At 40.5% G+C, this 21344-nt stretch overlaps 1 protein-coding gene and 3 long non-coding RNA genes across 6 annotated transcripts; 1 reads left to right on the top strand and 3 right to left on the bottom strand.

The window, feature by feature from the left end:
• Positions 1–10255: 10255 nt before the first annotated feature.
• LOC139781193 (putative nuclease HARBI1) lies at positions 10256–13110 on the top strand. 2 transcript variants are annotated; one of them, XM_071720024.1, is made up of 4 exons: positions 10256–11730; positions 11841–11972; positions 12119–12381; positions 12490–13110. In XM_071720024.1, exons 3-4 carry the CDS (start codon positions 12296–12298, stop codon positions 12992–12994), a joined length of 591 nt encoding a protein of 196 aa, XP_071576125.1. In that variant the 5' UTR covers positions 10256–11730; positions 11841–11972; positions 12119–12295; the 3' UTR covers positions 12995–13110. The 2 variants fall into 2 exon arrangements, with proteins under 2 accessions (XP_071576125.1, XP_071576126.1); XM_071720025.1 differs by lacking the exon at positions 10256–11730 and having other exon boundaries at positions 11769–11972.
• Positions 12221–15139, bottom strand: LOC139781194 (uncharacterized). 2 transcript variants are annotated; one of them, XR_011720458.1, is made up of 6 exons: positions 14740–15139; positions 14015–14263; positions 13726–13896; positions 12789–12896; positions 12449–12680; positions 12221–12334 (listed from the first exon to the last, which is right to left on the bottom strand). It is a non-coding gene; the product is annotated as an uncharacterized lncRNA (long non-coding RNA). The 2 variants fall into 2 exon arrangements; XR_011720457.1 differs by lacking the exons at positions 12221–12334; positions 12449–12680; positions 12789–12896 and having other exon boundaries at positions 13107–13896.
• Positions 15140–15871: 732 nt separating this feature from the next.
• On the bottom strand, positions 15872–17194 carry LOC139781198 (uncharacterized). The gene is made up of 2 exons (XR_011720463.1): positions 16812–17194; positions 15872–16457 (listed from the first exon to the last, which is right to left on the bottom strand). It is a non-coding gene; the product is annotated as an uncharacterized lncRNA (long non-coding RNA).
• An 86-nt stretch (positions 17195–17280) lies between these two features.
• On the bottom strand, positions 17281–19482 carry LOC139781195 (uncharacterized). The gene is made up of 4 exons (XR_011720459.1): positions 19191–19482; positions 18964–19120; positions 18588–18727; positions 17281–18504 (listed from the first exon to the last, which is right to left on the bottom strand). It is a non-coding gene; the product is annotated as an uncharacterized lncRNA (long non-coding RNA).
• Between the last annotated feature and the right edge of the window lie 1862 nt (positions 19483–21344).

Below are 21344 nucleotides of genomic sequence, written 5' to 3'. Positions count from 1 at the left end.
TTAGTTAAATGTGGTATACCACTGTAAAGAGTGAACCTTTAGCTACAAAATTTATATAGGAAATTTTTATCTATGTTGCTTTGTTTAACCGGTATAGAGCAAAAACGACAACGGTGGAAAAATTGAAATCTCAAAAATGCCGGGGTTGAACCGCCACCCCCCGGGGCTAATCCGCCACACTGCATTTTCAATACATATACGTACATCTAATCCTGAAAAATGATAGGATACATTTTAATAATTGTTTTTTAAGAGAAAAATATAAAAATTTATTTAAAATTTTTATGCAAAACATTATTAAAAAATAATTGTTTTACCTATTCCATAAAACAATTTAGGCACGTGAATACAGAGGTTAACCAAATCGTAAACTCCCCAACGGCACGTCACATTGTCAACGCGGGCAACCACGGGGAATACGCGTGACGGCGTTCCGGTGCCATAGGATCAGCGCGGACCCTCGCGAGCAACCTAACCAAGCCGCGTTTCTCACGGGAGAGCGATAAATAGCGACAGGGGGGTTAGAAAAGCTCGCGGTGGAGCGCGACCATTTTACCGACTCGACGGCGTCCTCGCGCCGATTCCTCGACGCGCCGACGACGACGACGACGACGGCCACGACCACCACGACGACGACGGCCACGACCACCACGACGACAACGGCCACGACCACCACGACGACGACGACGACGACGACGATGACCACCACCGACACCACCACCACTACAACGGCGGCGACAATGACGCCGATACGATGCGGCGAACGCTGGACGATGCGGTCGCACGCGCGACTGTCACTGACACAACGACCAACAACGACGATTTACCGCGGCCGGGAGTCGGGACGATCTACAGCGCGCGCGGCATGTCAACTCTCGCGCGGAAATCGCGGGATCTCAGAGCCGTGCCGTGCCTCGCCGTACCTCGCCGACGTGCCGTGAGCGTGAGCGATCTCGAAAACAACGGTCCGCCATCTTTTCGGTCGGCCAAAACACCCGTTTTGCGACGATACGTGCGTACCATTTCCCTCCTACACAAACTGACGCACGTGCAAGGGAAGACAGAATCACGCTCGAGGGAAACCTTGCGACCGTGCGCATCAGCGTCGCGACGCGTACGCGAGGGATCACCACGGGTGATCCTGCGGCGGATAACTGACGAGGCGATCCGCACAATATGTCGGGCAACATCGCCAGTGCGAGAGCTGGAGGCAGCAGTAGCGACGGGGACGCCAGATTTCCCCGTGAACCGCGACATGCCGGATCTCGCGTTGACGGCGGGATCCGAAGGGGCCAACGGTAGGTCGACACCCACGGGCCTACTCGCGAGCGAGGCCGTGACCGGGGCGGAACCGCCAACGGGTCTCGCGGCCATTAACAGCGCGCTAGATCAATTGGCGGAGGATCTGGCGTTGGAGTCGAGCGAGGAGGAGAGGAGCCCAGCAGCATCCGGCAGCTTTGCGAGCCCCACGAGTGGGGAGGACCCCGAGCGCGAGGTCGGGAAGAAAGACCCCAGCGGGGGCAAATAGTTGTAAGTAAGCGATAAGCCCACCCGGGGCAATTAGCCTGCGAGGTGGTGACAAGACGGGCGAGCTTCAGCTTCCGAGCCCGCAACTAGTTATATAAGTTTCGTCGGTTCGATTTCCTTTTTGAGTTTTTCGGCCTAAGCGCACACAGCGCCTGTTTATTTTCGTTGCGCGAACCGACGCTTAAAGCGCGACAAGGCATAGGCCACACGCAATCTTCGGTTGGTCGGCGCGCCCGACAAATCGCGATCAGGCGCATGCACAATCGGCGGAGCCATCAATGGCGCACCGGAGCGACCCACCGAGGGGTCACGAGCGACCGCGGGTCAAATCCGATAACGCGTTCGCTAAATACGGAACCGAGGGTCTCAGGCGACTGAGAGCGGTAAATGGCTAACCCGCGAGACCGAAAGAACGATCACAGCCGGTCGGCGTCACGATCGCACGCCCGGATGCAAAGTTAGCGGACATGGGTAATCCGTGGGAAAAAACGATCGATGATCGTCACACGGGACCTGGTACACCCGAAGACCGGGTCGGCGTCAAGGTCCGACCACGCGAAGGTCAGGTTACGTGACCGCCCGCGAACTCGATAACCGAGCTTCATCGCCGGGAGCGGACAACGGTTTCCGACTAGGAAGGTGGCGTAGATGCGTCACCGGGGGTCGGCGTCGACGGCCGACGACGCGAGGTATACCCGGACGTCTTCCACGGGAAGTCGGCCCGGATGCATGTTCAGGGACGCGGAATAGGTCGAGCGCACGGGTCGGCGCCGTAAAATCGCAAAAAATGGGCGAGTTGGAAAACCGCTACCCGGGAGCGTAGAGTGGGGGTCAACCTCAAGGTACTCCCGTTGGAATTTTCCGTCAACAACTTCTGGAACGTTCGGCGCACAAAAGAGAAAGTTGTTATTGCGCCGCGACGAACATTCCAGAAGGTGAAAGCGGCCGTGAAGCCGGAGTGGGGGTAACGGCCGTAGGTGGGGAGCCACTGAGAGCGACGATACTCGAGGCAGTCTCTCGAGGATCGTCGGCACGGTAACTAGTCTCTCTGATAGAAGCACCCGCGATCGCGCTAAGTCCCGCAAACATAAGTCGAGTGTTTAAACAATCGTTGCCAACATCCATTAACAATCGGGAACGCCCGCGAAACGCGTTAACTATCGTCGATACGAAAGACGACCGGTACTGTGTTACCGAAACAAAGGACTTGCGTGCGTTTAGCGAATGTGCGACGCCATCTTGTGTAAAGAAATATTGTGAACATCCAAGTGTGTGTAAACCGAAGCCTGCGAATAAACAAATTGATTATTTGCAAAATATAAAAGGAATTGTCAGTTGATTATCTCCCTTATACCTGATCAAGCGGATGTCAGCCATCTTGGAGAATCATTGATCCAGAGCGGAGATTATCGTCGGTAATTCATCGTTGGGGAATGGAGATCGGCCATTCGTTCGAATAATCTGGAAAAGTGCGGTCGTTAAAAAGTTAGCTAACCGAGTTACGTATACATACCTCAGGTGCACGGAGGTCAGCCATCTTGACCGGGCGTTGATCCTGGGCGCTGGAAATCATCTGTGATCCATCGGGCAACGACCCTGACGAGGCATCCGTTGCGAATACCTGAAAATTTTGATTAATTAACATAGTTGATTGACCAACATACGTATACTTACCCATGTGGGGTGATGGTCAGACATCTCGGCCGTTCGTTGATCCTGATCGAAGGTCATTACCGGTGATCACTGGGGAGACGGCACAGACGCGCCATCCGTCGCGGGAACCTGAAAATTTATTTAAATTTAGGAGTTAGTTGACCGACGTACCGATACTTACCGGAAGAGGCGGTGGTCCGCCATCTTCGTCCTGCGTGGAGATACGGCGGCGATTGGAGTCGATGATCCAAGGGGCGACGCTGGAAGTCGTCCATCCGTGGCGGGAACCTGAAAATAAAAAGGGGAATAATTAGTTCGATGACACATTCATAAAACATAGTTAGGAAACACTTACCTACACCTTCTCGGTGAACATAGGTCAAACCGAGTGGCGACCGTTAAAAGGACACAAAGCCGCGTGAATCGGGCACGAAATTGTACCGTCCGGTTACAACCTAACCTGAAATCGCCGTGAGCTGAAGTCGTGCGCCCGGCGCGCCACAGTGACGAGACTGGCGGACCAGCCCCGGGTGCTTACTGGCGGATAAGCCCCAAACATAAGTTTCAGGTTTGATCGCCCACGAAATATTAGACATCAACGATAATGAAAAAACTACACTGGATTCGTGTTCAGCATGCATTACTCTTTATAATCACGTACCTCGAGATTTGGAGAGCAAACATTATTGCAGATATTACAATATTTCCACGCGCAGAAAATTTCACTTTCACCTTCCGAAAACACGTTTGCCCTCGTAAAAATCATAACACGGCAGGTAACCTGCCGAAACTCCGTTGGTCACATGGGTACCATAAGCAGCGTTTACAATGTTAATAGCGAGTTCGCACAATATACAGGTTCCGAGATATTTGATTTGGCGGTTCAACCCCGTTGGCGGTTTAGCCCCGGTCTTCCCTACGTCAGATTTTGAACATTTGGACGTCATCTTGGAATGGCAGTTTGGTCACAAGACTGACCATAAAATGTCGTCAAATAGACGACAACTTTTTAATCTACAAATTACATATTAATAATGCTGAAATAATGACGTATTTTCGACGTCATAAAATGAGACAAAGGTACGTCATTTTTACGATATTTTCACAATTTCTTATATAACATCAGGCAATTTTTGGCGTGACTCTGGTATAAGCAACCAAAGTGTACTAAACTGCATTAGCACCAATAGCAACCACCGATAGCAACTTTGGTATATGTACCAAACCATACCAAATGATCGCCAAAAATCGCCTATAATGGTAATAAAAATGACCAAAAAATTTCGTAACAAAGATGCACATATACAGAACATTTTTACTTATTACAGCTCCGATCGCAACATATATTATGAAATAGTACCTACATTTTAAATCTTATTATAATATTACAAATATTGCAATATTTATGTAAATGAATAAAAGAAACAAACAATAACTTTTATTTTAATTTTATGCACACAGAAATAGGTGTAAATTTCCAAATAAAAATATAAAAGAAATATTTAGTGTATAATATTTATAAAAGTATATGTATGAAAAGTACAACATAAAAAGTGTATATAGTATTTAGAAAGAATAATGGTATATTCTGTGTACTCAATGTAATCAAGAGACACGGCAGTGTCTCGCGCCAAGTACGCGCGGAGCGAGACCGACCGTGACTCATTTACGCGACGCGACGAGTTGCGAGTACTCGAGATGTTGAGATCTCAATAACGAGTGAACGGATCAAGTTCTAAGTAGGCTTGATCGATAGCTTGGGGTAAATTTATATGATAAAATGACTTTATTTTTCCGTTAAGTGCCCTACGAGCGGAGATATTGCGATGCAAAGTCCAAATGTGGAAATTTTTATCTTAAGAAACGTCCACGTCGGACAAAAATAGCGGCTGGTGTGTCACTTTCCCTTTTTTGACACGAGAGGGCAGTGATGCCCGTGCAGACGACAGCAGACCGTGCACTGCAGTGCACTTCACTGCACTGTCGCAGTGCGTGACAGCATAGGCTGTTTTCCTTTTAGTGACACAGAGGATACACTCGTTTTAAATTGACACGCCTCGCTTTCCATTTACGAGTGTGTTACAATTAAAGCAGGCACTTTAACTGTTCTGAAGAGGTACGTGTACGCTTTTCTTTTAAGCAACACAAGCGACACACTCATTTCAAACTGACACACCTTGCTTTCCATTTACGAATATGTTAAAACTAAAACAGTCACACTTCGACTCTGCTGAAAAGGAGAGTCGCAGTGTGTGTTTCAATTGAATCCAAACCAAGTCTGTCGTACAAAAGTACATAGGTTAGGGTTGATACCTTAATGCCTCATATATGTACGCCGCGGGTTGAATTATTCTGCGGGTACGTAACAAGAACGTAGCGAGTGCCAGATTAGGTTAATTGCGTTTCTTTACTTTGATCTTATGAGAGTCAAACTTTTACACACGTGTCGTTTCCACAGGTAACCGTTAAATCACAGTCACGATCACGACTGGTTTCAAAGATGAATCCAGTAAGAGAATTTGCGGAGATTTTGATGGACGTCGATAGTAGCAGCAGCAGCAGCAGCAGCAGCAGCAGCAGCAGCAGCAGCAGCAGCAGCAGCAGCAGCAGCAGCAGCAGCAGCAGCAGCAGCAGCAGCAGCAGCAGTAGTAGCAGTAGCAGTAGTAGCAGCCCTAGCAGCAACAGCAGTAGTGATGACAGTAAATTTTCATCAGATAGTGATGACGAGCACAATCGGAATATTTTAGAGTGAAGTCCCATGGAGCCAGCGTATGGCGTACCGGCGTATGGCGTACAGAAGCTTGGATAATCACAGGCTTTACGCTCGTTTTCGTTACGCCAGCACAAACATCGGCTGTCCCATAGACCGTATTTAAGCAGCGTAATGATTAATAAGCCAATCACAGTGTTGTTTTACAAAGCTTATTTTCAAAATGGATGCTCAAGGGGTCTTGTGATTGGCTTATTGATCATTACGCCGGCGTAAATTGTTGGGTATTTGTATATTATCGGGTTGGCTACACTGCTCGTGCATGGTTAGGTGGGTGCATTGCGAACGCGCCATGAGCCGAGTCCCCCCTTCTACTTTCATTCACTTCTTCTTCGACTGATTTTTGTGACGACTGATCTCTGAGCTTCAAGCAATTATAAGTTTATAATTATTAAACCCTTCTTATGTTCACGTAAGTGCATAAGCGAGATTATTATATCCACTCCGAAGCATGTCATGCTCACAAAGTGTATCCATAACAGAATAAAGTATTATTGAAATTATCTAACAGGTTATGGGCCCAGTAAACGTGCCCTGAGAAAAGTAATTTTGTTAAACAGAAATAGTGAGTTAAAACATGGCTGATTCGGTGAAATTCAGTATGGTTAGACTAAATGACTCAAACTACAGTGTATGGGCATACAGAATGAAACTTTATCTCGCTAAAGAAGGCGTGTGGGCAGCAATTACAGGAACAGTTCCTACACCAGTTACAGCAGAGTGGTCACAGATGGACGCTAAAGCACAGAGCTTGCTCGCACTAGCCATTGAGGATAATCAAATCAAACACATTAAGAAAGAAACCACGTCAAAAGGTATGTGGGATGCGTTACAAAAACATTATGAGAAACCAACTTTAAGTAAAGAAGTAACGCTCCTGCGTAAAATTACAAGTGCCAAATTAACTGAAGGTGGTGATATGCATGAACATTTGAATTGGATCGAAGATTATATGGATCAGTTGAGTGTGATTAATACCGATGTACTAAGTGATCGTCTATGCGCAGCATTGCTATTGAGTAGCGTACCAGACAGCTATGGGCCATTGATTATGTCACTATCCAGCCAACCAGACACAGAGATAACTCAGCAACTTGCAAGAGAAAAGTTGCTTGAAGAAGCTGATCGCCGTAAACACAGTTTCAACACAGAAGCAGATACCGAAGCCGCTATGAAAATTATTGCTAAGCCTATACAAAAGGAGAACATCAGAGGACAAGCTGAATGTTACTTCTGCAAAGGGATTGGCCACATGAAGAAACAGTGTAAAAAGTACTCAGCATGGTTAAAAAGCAAAGAAGGTAAAGAAAAGAAGAGTATAAAGAAACACGTCGCTAAGAAGTGCCATCACTGTGACACTGATTCTGAGGATGACAACGAGTGTGAATCATTGAAAGAAGAAGCTCACGTGTGCTTGAAGGTTGCAGAATTCACCCTAGAAGCTGAAGCCTGGTATTTAGACTCTGGAGCTTCGTCACATATAACAAGTAGAAGAGAAGTGCTACAAAACTTCGACTCGAATATACAGGGAACAGTAACAATTGCAGACGGTCGTCAACTCAGGATCGAAGGCAAAGGAACAACTACATTAAAACCCAATCGGAAAGGTGCAAAAGAAATTAGCCTGCAGAAAGTGTTGTACGTGCCAGAACTTAACAGCAGTCTATTGTCAGTGAGCAGAATTACGAAGAACGGTTGCGCAGTGCTATTTACTAACAAGAATTGTTTCGTGAAAAAAGGTAAAAAAACATTGGAAAGCTGACGGCAAGCTGTACAAGATGATGTGTTCACACACAGCAATGGTTACTTGGGAAGGCACTCAGTCGCTATGTATACATGATTGGCATCGTGTGCTTGGACACAGAAATATAGCAAACATTAAGAAGATGGCACAAGAGGAGATGACGAGCGGGATGAAGATCAACAAATGCAGTCACTCGGATAATTGTATAGTTTGCCACGAAGCAAAGTGTACAAAATTACCATTTCCAAAGAAGGGAACAACTAAGACTATCCAGAAGTTAGATCTGGTGCACACGGATGTATGTGGACCGATGGAAGTTGAAACACTTAGCGGAAAGAGGTACGTGCTTACACTTATTGACGATTACACCAAGTACACTAAAGTTTTCTTATTAAGGCATAAATCAGAAACAGTGAACAGGATCAAGGAATACGTTAAAGAAATGGAAACTCAGTTTGGTACAACAATGAAGATGATAAGAAGTGACCGTGGAGGTGAATACACTGGAAAGGAACTGAAAGAGTTTTACGGTAAGAAGGGAATCAAGGCACAAACGTCAGCCCCGCATACACCAGAACAAAATGGGCTAGCTGAGCGCAAAAACCGTTCGTTAGTGGAAATGACTCGATGTTTGCTACGTGATGCTAAGTTACCGAAGAAATACTGGAGAGAAGCGTTAAACACTGCTGCTGTGATACTTAACAGAGTACCATGCAAAGACATAAAGAAAACTCCCTATGAGATGTGGTACAACAAGAAGCCCAACATAGCATATTTCAAGCCTTTTGGATGTGCTGCGATTGTTCATCGTCCGAAACAACAGCGACTGAAACTCGATAATACTGGTCAAAGGCTAACTTTTGTTGGATATGAAGATGGCAGTAAAGCCTACCGACTTCTCGACAGGACCACGTCTAAAGTTTACGTCAGTCGAAATGTCTATTTTATTGATCAGCTAGAGACATCTACAACCGAAGACGTTTATGAAGTAGAGATACCACTTAATCATTCAGCATCAATACAAGAGGGAAACGAACAATCGTCAACAGATGGCACCGAAGAAGAACATCATGAAGATAGTACGTTGGAACAAACTCGTCGCGTATCAAGCCGAATAACAAAAGGAATCCCACCAGTTTGTCTTATTGAAGTACTCAATAAGGTTAATGTACAAGAAGACCCAAAAAACGTTCAAGAGGCCCTGGAACGAAAAGACAACATTAATTGGCAGATTGCTATGATCGAAGAAATCGAAGGAATGAATAGAAATCAAGTATGGGATCTGGTCGAGCCTCCCAAAAATCAACCCATTATAGGATGCAAGTGGGTCTTCAAAACAAAGACTGACGTCAATGGAACGGTAGTTCGCTACAAAGCCCGACTCGTAGCACAGGGATATTCACAAAGGTATGGACACGATTACAATGAAGTATTCGCTCCTGTTTTGCAGCCGACAACGCTGCAAATTTTACTTGCTGTTGCAGGACCGAAAAATTGGCCAGTGAGGCACTACGACGTAGAATCCGCATTTCTAAATGGAAACCTCGAACACGATGTTTACATGAAACAACCAGAATACATTAAGAAACCAGATGACACCCGCGTGTGTAAACTAAGAAAAAGCATCTATGTCCTAAAACAAGGAGCGAGAGAATGGTATAAGAAGTGGAAGAAAATTCTCTGCGATGCTGGTTTCAAACGAAGCAAACATGATCACTGCTTATTCATTAAGTCAGGAGATTTAGGAACAATTTTTGTCGGAGTACATGTTGATGACGTAAGTGCGACCGCATCGGATAAAAAGTTATTTACCCAATTCGAAGATGCTGTGAAGAAACATGTCAAGATGAAATGCTTAGGTGATATCAGTAACTATCTTGGGATTCAGACACACAGATATGAGGACGGATCATTTGGTCTCCACCAAACAAAATATATAGAGGAGAAATTGTATGAATTTGGCTTACAAAATTGTAAACCCAGTAAGTATCCTATGGATCCTGGATATCATAAATATAGTGATCACAATATAGAAGACTATGAGGATAACGGCAAGTACAAAAGTTTGATAGGGTCGCTTCTGTATCTTACTAATAACACTCGGCCGGATGTCGCAGCGGCGGTTGGAATACTTGCTCAAAGAGTTTCCTGCCCTAGAAGGAAAGATTGGATTGAGGCGCAACGAGTGCTGCGGTACATCAACGGAACCAGACACATACAGTTACGACTCGGTAAACAACATACGGACCAACTAGAAACAATCATTATCCATGCAGATGCAGATTGGGCGAACGACCGAAGTGACAGAAAATCTATATCGGGTTTTACTGTACAATGGCGAGGTAATTTATTATGCTGGTCTTCTCATAAACAGCCTGTTGTGGCTCAGTCGTCAGCGGAAGCAGAGTTGATCGCCGTCGCAGATAGCCTTAAAGAAGCTACATGGATCGAGAAGGTGCTTAGTGATTTCAACATCGAAATCATAAGACCTTGGTCATGTTATGAAGATAACCAAAGTACAATCGCAAACCTCACCAATGGAAAACAAGACAGACGTATGAAGCACATTGACGTACGCTACCACTTCGTACATGAATATGTGGAGGACGCAAGAGTGAGTCTTATCTACAAGCCTACCAGCGAGATGTACGCCGACATGTTGACCAAACCATTGTCCGGACAGAAGATAAAGGACTTCATACAATTATTGGGATTTGAGTAAAAACATTTTTTATTTTTTTTATTTTTTTTGTGTTTCAGTTCGTGTTGAGGGGGGGTGTTGGGTATTTGTATATTATCGGGTTGGCTACACTGCTCGTGCATGGTTAGGTGGGTGCATTGCGAACGCGCCATGAATCGAGTCCCCCCTTCTACATTCATTCACTTCTTCTTTGACTGATTTTTGTGACAACTGATCTCTGAGTTTCAAGCAATTATAAGTTTATAATTATTAAACCCTTCTTATGTTCTCGTAAGTGCATAAGCGAGATTATTATATCCACTCCGAAGCATGTCATGCTCACAAAGTGTATCCATAACAGAATAAAGTATTATTGAAATTATCTAACATAAATACGCCCCATGGGACAACCGATGAAATTTTCAGCGCAATTTTTAACACATTCATACATGAAGCAATATTCCATATGCGTGTACGTGGATGTGTATCATTGTAGCATAAACGCCGAAACGCTTCAAAAACCAGCGTAACATCTGTGCTGGCGTAACGAAAACGAGCGTAAAGTCTGTGATTAGCCAAGCTTCTTTACGCCATACGCCGGTACGCCGTACGCTGGCTCCATGGGACTTCACCCTTATTTCCAATCCTGCAAATACTCCTCGTTGGTCGAAAAAGGCATTGGATTGAAAATTATATCGAAGTTGTGCACAGCTGGACAAACGCAGAATTTAAAAAACATCTTCGACTGCAACGTGTTATTATTGCTATATAGCATTAGTATAGGTATGAAGCGTTGTTTACAATGGCAACAGGAGTAGTGGATTAAGATTATAAGACGTCAGAGTAAGCTGGTTTTCTGATGTAATAGAATAAGGCCATAGGCGAAAAAATGGTTGAATCCCATTTCCTAAGGTCTACTCAACCATTTCGCTTACTTTACGCCTTTACATCCTATTACACCGGAAAACCAACTTGCTCTGACGTCTTATAATCTTAATCCACTACTCCTGTTGCCATTGTAGACGACGCTTGATGTCTTTATAATCTTAGGGTGCGTTCCGCTTAACGCTCGCAACGCCCACGGCCGCGACCGCAAAATTTCCTGTTCCACTACAAACGTCGCGGACTCAGACTGTAGTGGAACGGAGTGTGGACGACAACAAACATGGATGCCGTTGATGTGGTTAATATGTTGCTGGTGCGTCGAAGAAATGTGTCTGAAAGCTTATCAAGTTCCGATGAAGATTGGGAAGTAGCCTTGCGGGAGAGAAGAAAACTGAAACTTCGCCCGCGCATACCATATTACGCCGACGTTGTTGGCCGTTACATGGATTATGAATTTAAAAGCCATTTTAAGTTAGTATAATTATTTACTAGTGTTGCATTTTATTTGCAATTGCATATATGACTTGAAAATACGAACTATTGATATTGACATAGTTTCTCGTTATTTATAAAATGTCAAGGGCTACATTTGAATTCCTCCTTGAAACCATTCATCAGGATTTAATTAGGAAAGTGAAAGGCTGCCCTGCAATTCCTGCTCACCAACAGTTAATGATAGCTCTTTGGAAAATGGCTACTATGGACTCATACAGGTAATGATCTGGCACAAGTTCAGGATGATGGAATAAAATTCATTTATGAATTTTCAGGATTCTATTACATAGACGGTCTCTCTGTTCATAGTAAGTTTATGTTGAAATATACAACATATTTGATTAACTGTATCATCTTGTTACAGATCAGTCTGTGATCGATTTAATGTGGGGAGAGCTACTGCTCTGAGAGCTGTGCGGAGAGTCACCCATGCTATGTTTAGAACGACTGCAAGATTTATTCAGTGGCGGTGATCGCGCTATCATTGTAATGCGAGGATTTCAAGAAGCTAGTGGGTTTCCAAGAACCAACGGGGCCATCGATGGCACCCACATTCGTATTGATGCTCCAAAGGAGAATCCTACAGATTACGTTAATCGCAAAGGATTTCATTCCATTCAATTGCAGGTAGATAACATTTATCCTAATACGTTTACTGTAAACACTGAGAACCATGTTGCAATGGTTTACTTACATCTATATGTATATCTATTTGCAATTGGTTTGTGACCATAGGACTTTAATCACACATTGCTTCACTGGATATCCTGGTTCTGTCCACGATCAACGAGTGTTCCGACAATCGGAAGTGACAACCTTCTTGAACGACGAAGAGAAGTTCCCTGCAGACAGCCATATTTTGGGTGATGCTGCATATGAACTGCATCAACATCTCCTCACCCCCTTCCGAGACAATGGCCATTTAACTGCGAGACAGAACAATTACAACTATAGACACTCAGCAGCCAGGGTAGCAGTAGAGAGATGTATTGGTTTATTAAAAGGACGTATGCGAAGTTTATTGCACTGCTTACCAATGTCAAGGGTAGACTTGATGGCAGAATATATTGTAGCATGTTGTGTAATTCACAATATTTGCACAATACGAGGAGATGAAATAGCTGTCGTTATATTACCTTCACCTCCACAAGACAATGTAACAGATAATATTTTGCATCAAGCAAGACAGAATGTTGGGGTTCACAAGAGAAATTTGATTATGGATAGTTTGATAACCTAGTACTACTTTTACGTGAGCGTTACTGGAGAAACTTACTCAAATTATCGTTACGAATTAAGTGACGGTATGTTAGTGATGATGTGAATGATTACACAATAAAATATGCTTAGCAGAAAGTACTATCATGTTTATTCACGAACCTTGACACTCATAACAAATTAATATGCCTAAGTAAATATTTATTCAAAGAACATAAAATATACTCTTGAAAATAAAATATATTCATGTAACATATTAACAAAAATGTTATCTTACATCTGAAATAATAAAGGAAGTATTTTATAAAAGTAATATCTTACGTTTTAACTCAACTCTGAGACTCATTGGACACAATCAAAACTAAAATACAATACAATATTGTATACCTAACTCATTGCACACAATCAAAACTAAAATACAATACAATACTTTATACCTAATCTATTTAAAGCCCGTATCAGACTACGGATTGGGATTGAGATTGGATTGAAATTTAAATCAATCAGAACAGAGAAAACTGATCTCAAGTTTAGTAAACTTTGCTCTGATTGGTCAAATTTCAATCCAATCTCAATCCCAATCCGTAGTCTGATACGGGCATAAGTAGGCCTGCAGTAAATGCTTATACAAAGACCACACATTAACCAAAATAAATACATCTCACAATCTAAATTAAAAATAAAACTTAATGATTGACATATTTATCACAGTCTCGTGATGCAATGAATGAATAAGTAATAAGAATTGCTAACTGAGTTACTGCAGGTTAGAGTTATTGGTTAGATCTTTGAGAACATGAAGGAATTTTTCGTCCATGTTCATCCTCTCTTTGTGCCGCTTTGCCTTAACTTCTTCATACTCTTGTTTTTGTTTCAATCTCTTGTTAAGCAGTGTGCGTGCACTCAGTTTGGACCCTGATGGCTCTTAAAAAAAAAAAGCATTTGTAAACCTAATGATATAGATACAATCACAGAAATACATAAGATAAAAAAATGAAAATTAGTTCAAGAGAAATCCATATACATGGAAGAATGAACTAACCAACTGTACACCCACTGTCAGATCTCACATCGCTCTCTTCGGGAGCTTTCCAGCAAGCGACACAAGTCGACACAGGTATCGTTTTGTCTTTTTTACTCATTGCCAAAAAAGAAAGATAGAACGACGTTTGTGTCGGCTTGTGTCACTTGCTGGAAAGCTCCCTTCATCTTGCTTTTTAGACTGGCCTGAGGAAGATGCAAGGGCCACAGGGAAACACCATGCTTTTTTAGAGAAAATGTCGTCCATGATCTGCAAAAAAAAATATGATTTCACGCAAAAACGCGTCGATTAAGCCTAAGGGTGCGGTCACATGGACTGATATTTTCCGCGTAACGCGTATTGCGTAACCAATCAGAAGCGCGAATATGCGTAACCGAAAATGCGAAACGCTTCTAATTGGTTACGCGGTTACGCGTTACGCGGAAAATACATGCCATGTGACTTCAGCCTAAGTTCAACGAAATTGGTGAGAAAGCCACTATTCTTCAGATTTACCAAAGAGAGAGTACTTTGTACAGAATTATTATAGAAAATAACAAAAGAGCAGTATGTCATTAGAAATGATTTTAAGGTTAGAAAAACTGTCACGGAGCATGATATCACGAATACAACAATTGTAGAATATGGCTCTGTGATTGGTTTACAACATCTTAAGATTGTACTTAAAACAGTCTTAAATATAAGATCGAACTATATGAATACAGAGCTATGTGTCCGTTTCTTACTGTGTCCGATTGCAACCATCGTGTGTCCGTTTCCAATTGTGTCCGATTGGCACTGTGTCCGTTTCTTACTGTATTCGATTATCACTGTGTCCGATTCCCAGATAGCCAAGCGTGATAGAGCATATTGAGCAAACTAATGCATTGCATGTGTTTTCATATATTTGCTGTAAATTTGCTGACATCGAAATAGAACACGTTACAAATACAGCTACACATGACTGCTTATACACGCAATCAGTTGACGCAATTTCAAGAGCAAACGGTCCGCAATATTGGTACGTTATGTTGTCTGCAACATGTCAGCAACATGACAGCAATGAATGATTAATTCATCGTTCCATCTTGAGCATCATGATGCAAACATGACGGCAACAACACATACACGGAGAGAACTGTTCAAGTTTCACACTGTAGGTTACTTATTTACAATCATACCAACCGCTTTCGCTCGCTAGTATACTGTTGTTGACTGGTTTCCGAATTCAGGATAGGAAATACCCTAGTGTAGTTTTTTCGTAAGGATAGGAACTAGCAGAGTATGATTTAATACCGCCACTCAGTAGGTGTGATACTTACCAAATATCATTGCAAAAGTGTGATCGGAGCCATACTTCCATCCTAACGCATTCACAGTCTGAAGGTGCGATTTCACGATGACGCTCGACGCTGGATTCGAGCGTCAAATCTGGTCACGTGATTAGATTCAGAGGGACGCGAAATATAACCTAACCACTGGATTGGCTGAAATCTATCACGTGACCAGATTTGACGCTCGAATCCAGCGTCGAGCGTCATCGTGAAATCGCACCTTGAGACTGTGAAACGCGTGGATTGACCATTCGTGTCCATGTCCGTCCGTAGACACCGTGCAGGTGTGGCAATGCGAATACGAGTATTGGTTTTTTCGGTTACTTTCTTTAAATAGCGTTAATAGTTTTAATTATTTAATATAATTCGTGAAATTGGAGTGAATGATTATGAAAATAATATTAAATAACATAACCTCTAAACAGAGTGACATGGGTTCTTACCGATTAGTAGTGCGAGTTTGATACTTAAAGATTTATGAGAATTACCGACTTCATTAAAAAACATCTCTGTTTGCCACAGGAATGAAATAAACGACAATAACTTCTCATAAAAATATGTTTTACTCAATCGTAAATACATGTAAAAGTATAATATTTACAGGTCATATCTGCATGCTACAAATTCATCCTGATAAATTGTTATGTACAAACAAGGTGGCTTTTCCGGTACTAAGTTCGCATTTACGAATAGCGGTTTCGAGACCTTAGAATGTACTTGATATGCATGGTAATACTCGTTGAAGCAAATAGTGTCGAATTCTTGCACGTGGAAATAAACTTGTTGTAAAAAATAAAAAATTGTTATTAATTTTCCAAATTGAGGATCTTCTGCAAAACGCGTCACCAATATTGTTCCTGGTGAATATTTTATGCCATTTACTGTCACATATTTCAACGTTGTGACTGGTATCTTTTCCTTTAAATCGATCATTTTTGTCAAAAGATTCCAGCCATCAACATTGTTTGTTGGTCCATTTACGATCTTCCCGTGGATTTCTTTATTGAATTCATGTATATAGCATAATTCTAAATTATGTCGGATAGCTAAGGTCAGTGGCAAGTTAACATCAGACGTGGTTCCCATTGTAAATTCTTTCAGTTGTTTATTTTTTCTCTCAAACTTCATGGCTGAAAAATGAATTACGGGACCATTTAAAAGCATTATTCTTGAATAATGGGTTAATAAGTGCATTTTAGGCTTTAATGGTCCGAAGCATTCCAAATATAAAGCGTGGTGTTTTTTAACAAACTCTTTGAAAAGCATTATCTGACCCCTGTCAAGTGAATGACATGTTACTATGCCAACTATATTCCGGAGTTCTTTATATAATTCCCAATATCTGTTGTTCGAAGGAATCAAATCTCCTATCATTAATCCAAGATATCGCGTTAAACATAGCAATTCGGCGGCTGACTGCTTAATTTTTATCCGTTGCCCTCCCTTTTGACTTGAAGTAAAATATAATTTTCTTGGCTTATTACCTTTTTCGATTTCGTTATAAGGAAATGTATCGATTCTGAAATTAATAGTTTGCAATGTTAGCACTTTATCCTTAATTAATGCAGTCAAAATGTTCCCCAGGTCATAAGCGGCTACGCCTTCAAACACATCATGCATTACGTCAACCGTAATGTTTTCCGCAACGTGAAAATTCGGTATTTTGTGAAAAATGCATTCTTCTCTAATACCGGTATGCTGGAAGTCTTGCTTTGCAACATCAACATTGTACGACTGGACCGTTCTCAAAACTGCATCATTTTCTTCCAGTAGATCACTACATTCAGATTTGGAAGCCTTACATATTCTGCAATAATAATTTGCACTGAAGCTTTCCGAAAATCCAAGTATTGAGTTCAGTCCTAAATTATCCCCCAACGTTAAAACGCATTCAAAGAATACTATGATATTCTGTCCACTGATGTTGAGGTTTATTCCTTCTTTGGATAAACTCTTAATATCATCGATTGTTTTCGTGAATACTTTTTCGTTGCCAAATTCCTTTAGGTGCTTCGCATAAAACACCGAAGAAATAAAAATGTTCTTCAATTTAGCAGAGACATAAGGTGGCAATGTGGCGAACGTAACGTATGCTGCCCCTAATTTTCCTTCTCCCGCATGGCTTCCTAACGGATTCCCGGTTTCAAATTCATCATAATAACAATACAACGGAAGAACTACTTTATCTGTATTGTTATATTTTTTATTCCATAAATCACCTTGAATGAAATTCGAAAGTCGTATTTTTTCATTCGATACTTCATCCATGTAAGTTTGAATTTGCTCGAACGTACCAGGAATGGCAAATATTGTTTGCAACGTTTTTCTTAGAGGGATGTGAACACCGAATACTGGTTTCATTACGGTGTGTTCATTTTGTTCATTGTCATTTTCAACGACAGGCTGTTTTCCGATTTCAAATGTCTCTGGAGAGATGTACAGACTTTCCTGTTTATATGTTTGGAACCGAAAATGTTCACTTGAAAACTTTCCAAACATATTCTTACAGTCTTCTAATATGTACTGTATTTTTGCGTACGACGAATCATTTATTTCATTTTTACACATTTTCACTCTGTTTTGAATGAATGTAAGGAACGATTGCGAAACAAATTTATCAAACATATCGATGACATCGTTAACCGCTTTACGAGATAGAAGAGGATGATTGTAAAGGGATAATGTCAACTTTAACATCTCTTTATCAAGCATGTCTCTACCGATTTCGGATATGTTTGAAACGTTTCCTGAATCCATTATCAGGTTAAATAAATAAACCTTTATACTATGTAATCAATTTTTACATTCACGAAAAAACTTTCTTTGTTTTTAATAAATTTACATTCTATTAACTTGTTCGATAACTGCAGTTACACATGAATGCAAATTAATGTTGGTGAATTCGTACACCGTTCTCTCTAAAAATTGCCACACGTGGCCTGACACGTGTGAAAACTTTTTTTTGCAAACTTTCACAGCCTGGAAACATATGTCCACCGCACGTAATGGGGAAGTTTGGTAAATCTGATCGCCAATGACGACAACCGCCGAAATTATTTTGTAGATGCTTGGTCCGTTTATAACCACGTACGGTTCGACGATTAGATGTTGTTCCGTGTGTAGTTTTTCCAAATCATCTTTCACAAATTTCAGAGATTCTGAGAAGTTTTCAGTTTCCTATAAAATAAATGAAATAATGGTACAATAACTAGAAGAATATATGCAGTACAATAGTTATATAGAAAAATAATATTATATACCTTCACGTGATAAATAAAAGTTTTCAAAACTTCAGACTTGTTCGGATTCCAGCATTTTCCAACCTTTGATCGACTCGTTAATTTCGTGATTTTTCGAAAAATGTACGGCAGTACGATTAAGGCAAATAAATTTTTATCCTCTGAAGAAGATAAATTTCCATTAAAAAATTTTACATAAATTAATAACCCATTAAACGAGATCGCATACAAAAATTTTGAATGCGATTTGATACTATTCCATGCAATTTCTATCCCTGCATGATATCTCACATGTAAATGTGATGCACGCTTTTATACGAGCACTAAACGTACATATATAACCTAACAAAAATGATCAAAGTGAATTTTTGAACGATTTAGAGACAACGTAATTTACCGTCTTTCACGAGGTTTTCTGTTTTGTTTAACAGTTCTTTCAACTCTTTGTCGGCTTTTGTTCTCGCAAGACGTAAGATTTTTTGGGCGATTGGTGGCCAATTTTGAGAAAATAAATTTTCTGGTTTGTTGAAAATAGAGCAAAAATCAGCTTCTAGCTACAAATAAAATATAATAATTTCATACATATACAAATAATAATATAACAAAAATAAAAAATTGACCTACTAATATGTATCCAAGTTGATTCCTTAAATTGATGAAGGTAATAAAAATTGTTTTGAAGTCATTTTTTTCGTAATATGCAATCCTTTCATTTTGGGACGTACTTATCCATTTTTTTATATACTCTTCATCTATTACTTGAACTGGATTTTGAAGCTCTTGTGAGCCAATAGATAAATTTTCCTCTAAAATAAAACATTAATGTTCTTTTGTTCGGTACATAAATCATAGTATAGGCAATGGGAGATGAAGAAGAGATTTATATTATGAGTGCAATATTCCTTAACACGAGCCGAACACGAGTGTTGAAAACATTGTACGAGTGTTTTGAGTATCCTCCTTCACGGGGCATATGATATTTTATGAAACAAACCGGAAAATAGAGTTCATTGTCCTTGGGAGGGATGACAAGTTCTATTATATTGTATAATGCATGTCCCAACAAACGGAAACGAATACAAAATTTCAATTCTTCCAATTGAGTTATTTGACCGAAAGTATTGAAATTCGTGTCTTTTTTTTTTGTGGGTCATTTATGATGTCACACACGTGCGCTGACCGCGGCAAAAACATATTTTACGGTCTAAAAATGTTGCTTTAAATTGAATTTTACACTTACTACATCACACAAAAGTACTATTAATATATTCTACAAGTCATCTTCAAATATATGAAAATTTAAAATATTGAAAAATATATGAACAGTTTTAACCTGATTCTGAGTAGTTTCGTTTTCTTATGTTTACTTTGCCGATCGCTATGGACTTTTCACGGAATCTGTTATAATACATTTGCAATGCACCGTGGGCATTACTGTCACTGCTTCCAGGACTATAAAAGGTTTCTTTTAGGTAACCTTTGAATAGGTCTGCTGCACTTGCCGCCAGTAATTCCAATCTTGAGGGTGGTATGCTGCACAAAAATGTCAAAATATTGGAGAACAATCGTCATATTTGTAATGTAGTGGAACATGGGGAACAGTGAGACACGTTTTTTTGTTGGTCCAATCTAGCTTAAAAATGGACAATTGTCCAAATTTCGAAGATGGATTTCGTTGTACATGCATTAATCCAGTTTGTTTTTCGTTACATGTCTTTGACATTCTCAAAAATGATTGGGAATAGTGGGACACTGCAAAATTTTTTGCAGCATTGATTGACACTTCTATTAATTACCAATATTTTTTAACGAAATTGCCCTTTCTCCGCTCGTCTGATTCAACTTAAACAACTCGAAATTAATAAATGTTATTGTATTTTTCAAGGATGTTAAATATAATAAAATAATTGCCATTTACAATGTTACAATAAAAAAAAATAGATATTTACTTTAAAAAAAAGAGTGCTTACTAATATGATTTGGTACGTTTATATTCGTGAAAAATTAGCAATCTTGCTACAGCGTGAACGTCAAAATATGTACATTTCTTTCTTTTCAATAATGCAGCACGCTTCTCTGGGTCTTTTTCATAATTAAACAGTTCTAATAGGAACATTCCTTCTCCAGATTCACTTAAAACTTGATAGACATAATTGTCTTTGGGTGAACAATCTAAAACAATGAAGAATTTTGGGTATCTAAGAAAATGAATAAAAAACAATTAAAATTCATAATAATTCACAAAGTGTTATTGCAAACATATATTAAAAAAACCTTCAACATTTATGAACTCATCCGGTGAAGAAATTTCTGTTGAAGACAATAATTTCTGCAAATTTTCGTCTACGATTTTGAGCACATGTACGGAAGGCTTTTCTGCATTCGGAGCACTTTCTGGTATAACAATATTGCCTGTTAATTAATAACAAAAAGTTCTCATTAATTGCAATAAACAAAAAACATATATGCCCAAAAATGTTCATTGTTTGTATTCATTATATATTATATTAAAAATGTTCACACTGAGAAATATGTTCTATTAGATACATTAAATAATTTTGCATGCGGAGCAAATTTCCTCAAGAGCAAATTTCCAAACAAAAAATACGATGATTGAATGCAGTTGAATGTAGGCAAACTTAAGTAACAATTTACTTCGCATACCTACATATTCAGATTGAATACGGCTTTGCCTACATTTTATATACTCGCACTCACTCGATGCAATGAAAATGAGATTAAAATGATAGGAGCAAACCATTAACTGTAGGATCGGTG

This window comes from Temnothorax nylanderi, unplaced genomic scaffold (assembly GCF_030848795.1).
Source record: "Temnothorax nylanderi isolate EJ_2023f unplaced genomic scaffold, tnyl_v1.0 TNYL_tig0321_pilon, whole genome shotgun sequence".
Taxonomy (NCBI): Eukaryota; Metazoa; Arthropoda; class Insecta; order Hymenoptera; family Formicidae; genus Temnothorax; species Temnothorax nylanderi.
The sequence above is the reverse complement of the archived record's forward strand: the minus strand, read 5'-3'. Positions and strand labels throughout refer to the sequence as shown.

Bases quoted from the DNA above. Each gene is read 5' to 3' on its own strand.
- LOC139781193 (XM_071720024.1), top strand. From the start codon at position 12,296: ATGGCACCCACATTCGTATTGATGCTCCAAAGGAGAATCCTACAGATT. The intron at 12,382-12,489 runs GTAGATAACATT...TTGTGACCATAG, and splicing joins TTCATTCCATTCAATTGCAG to GACTTTAATCACACATTGCT.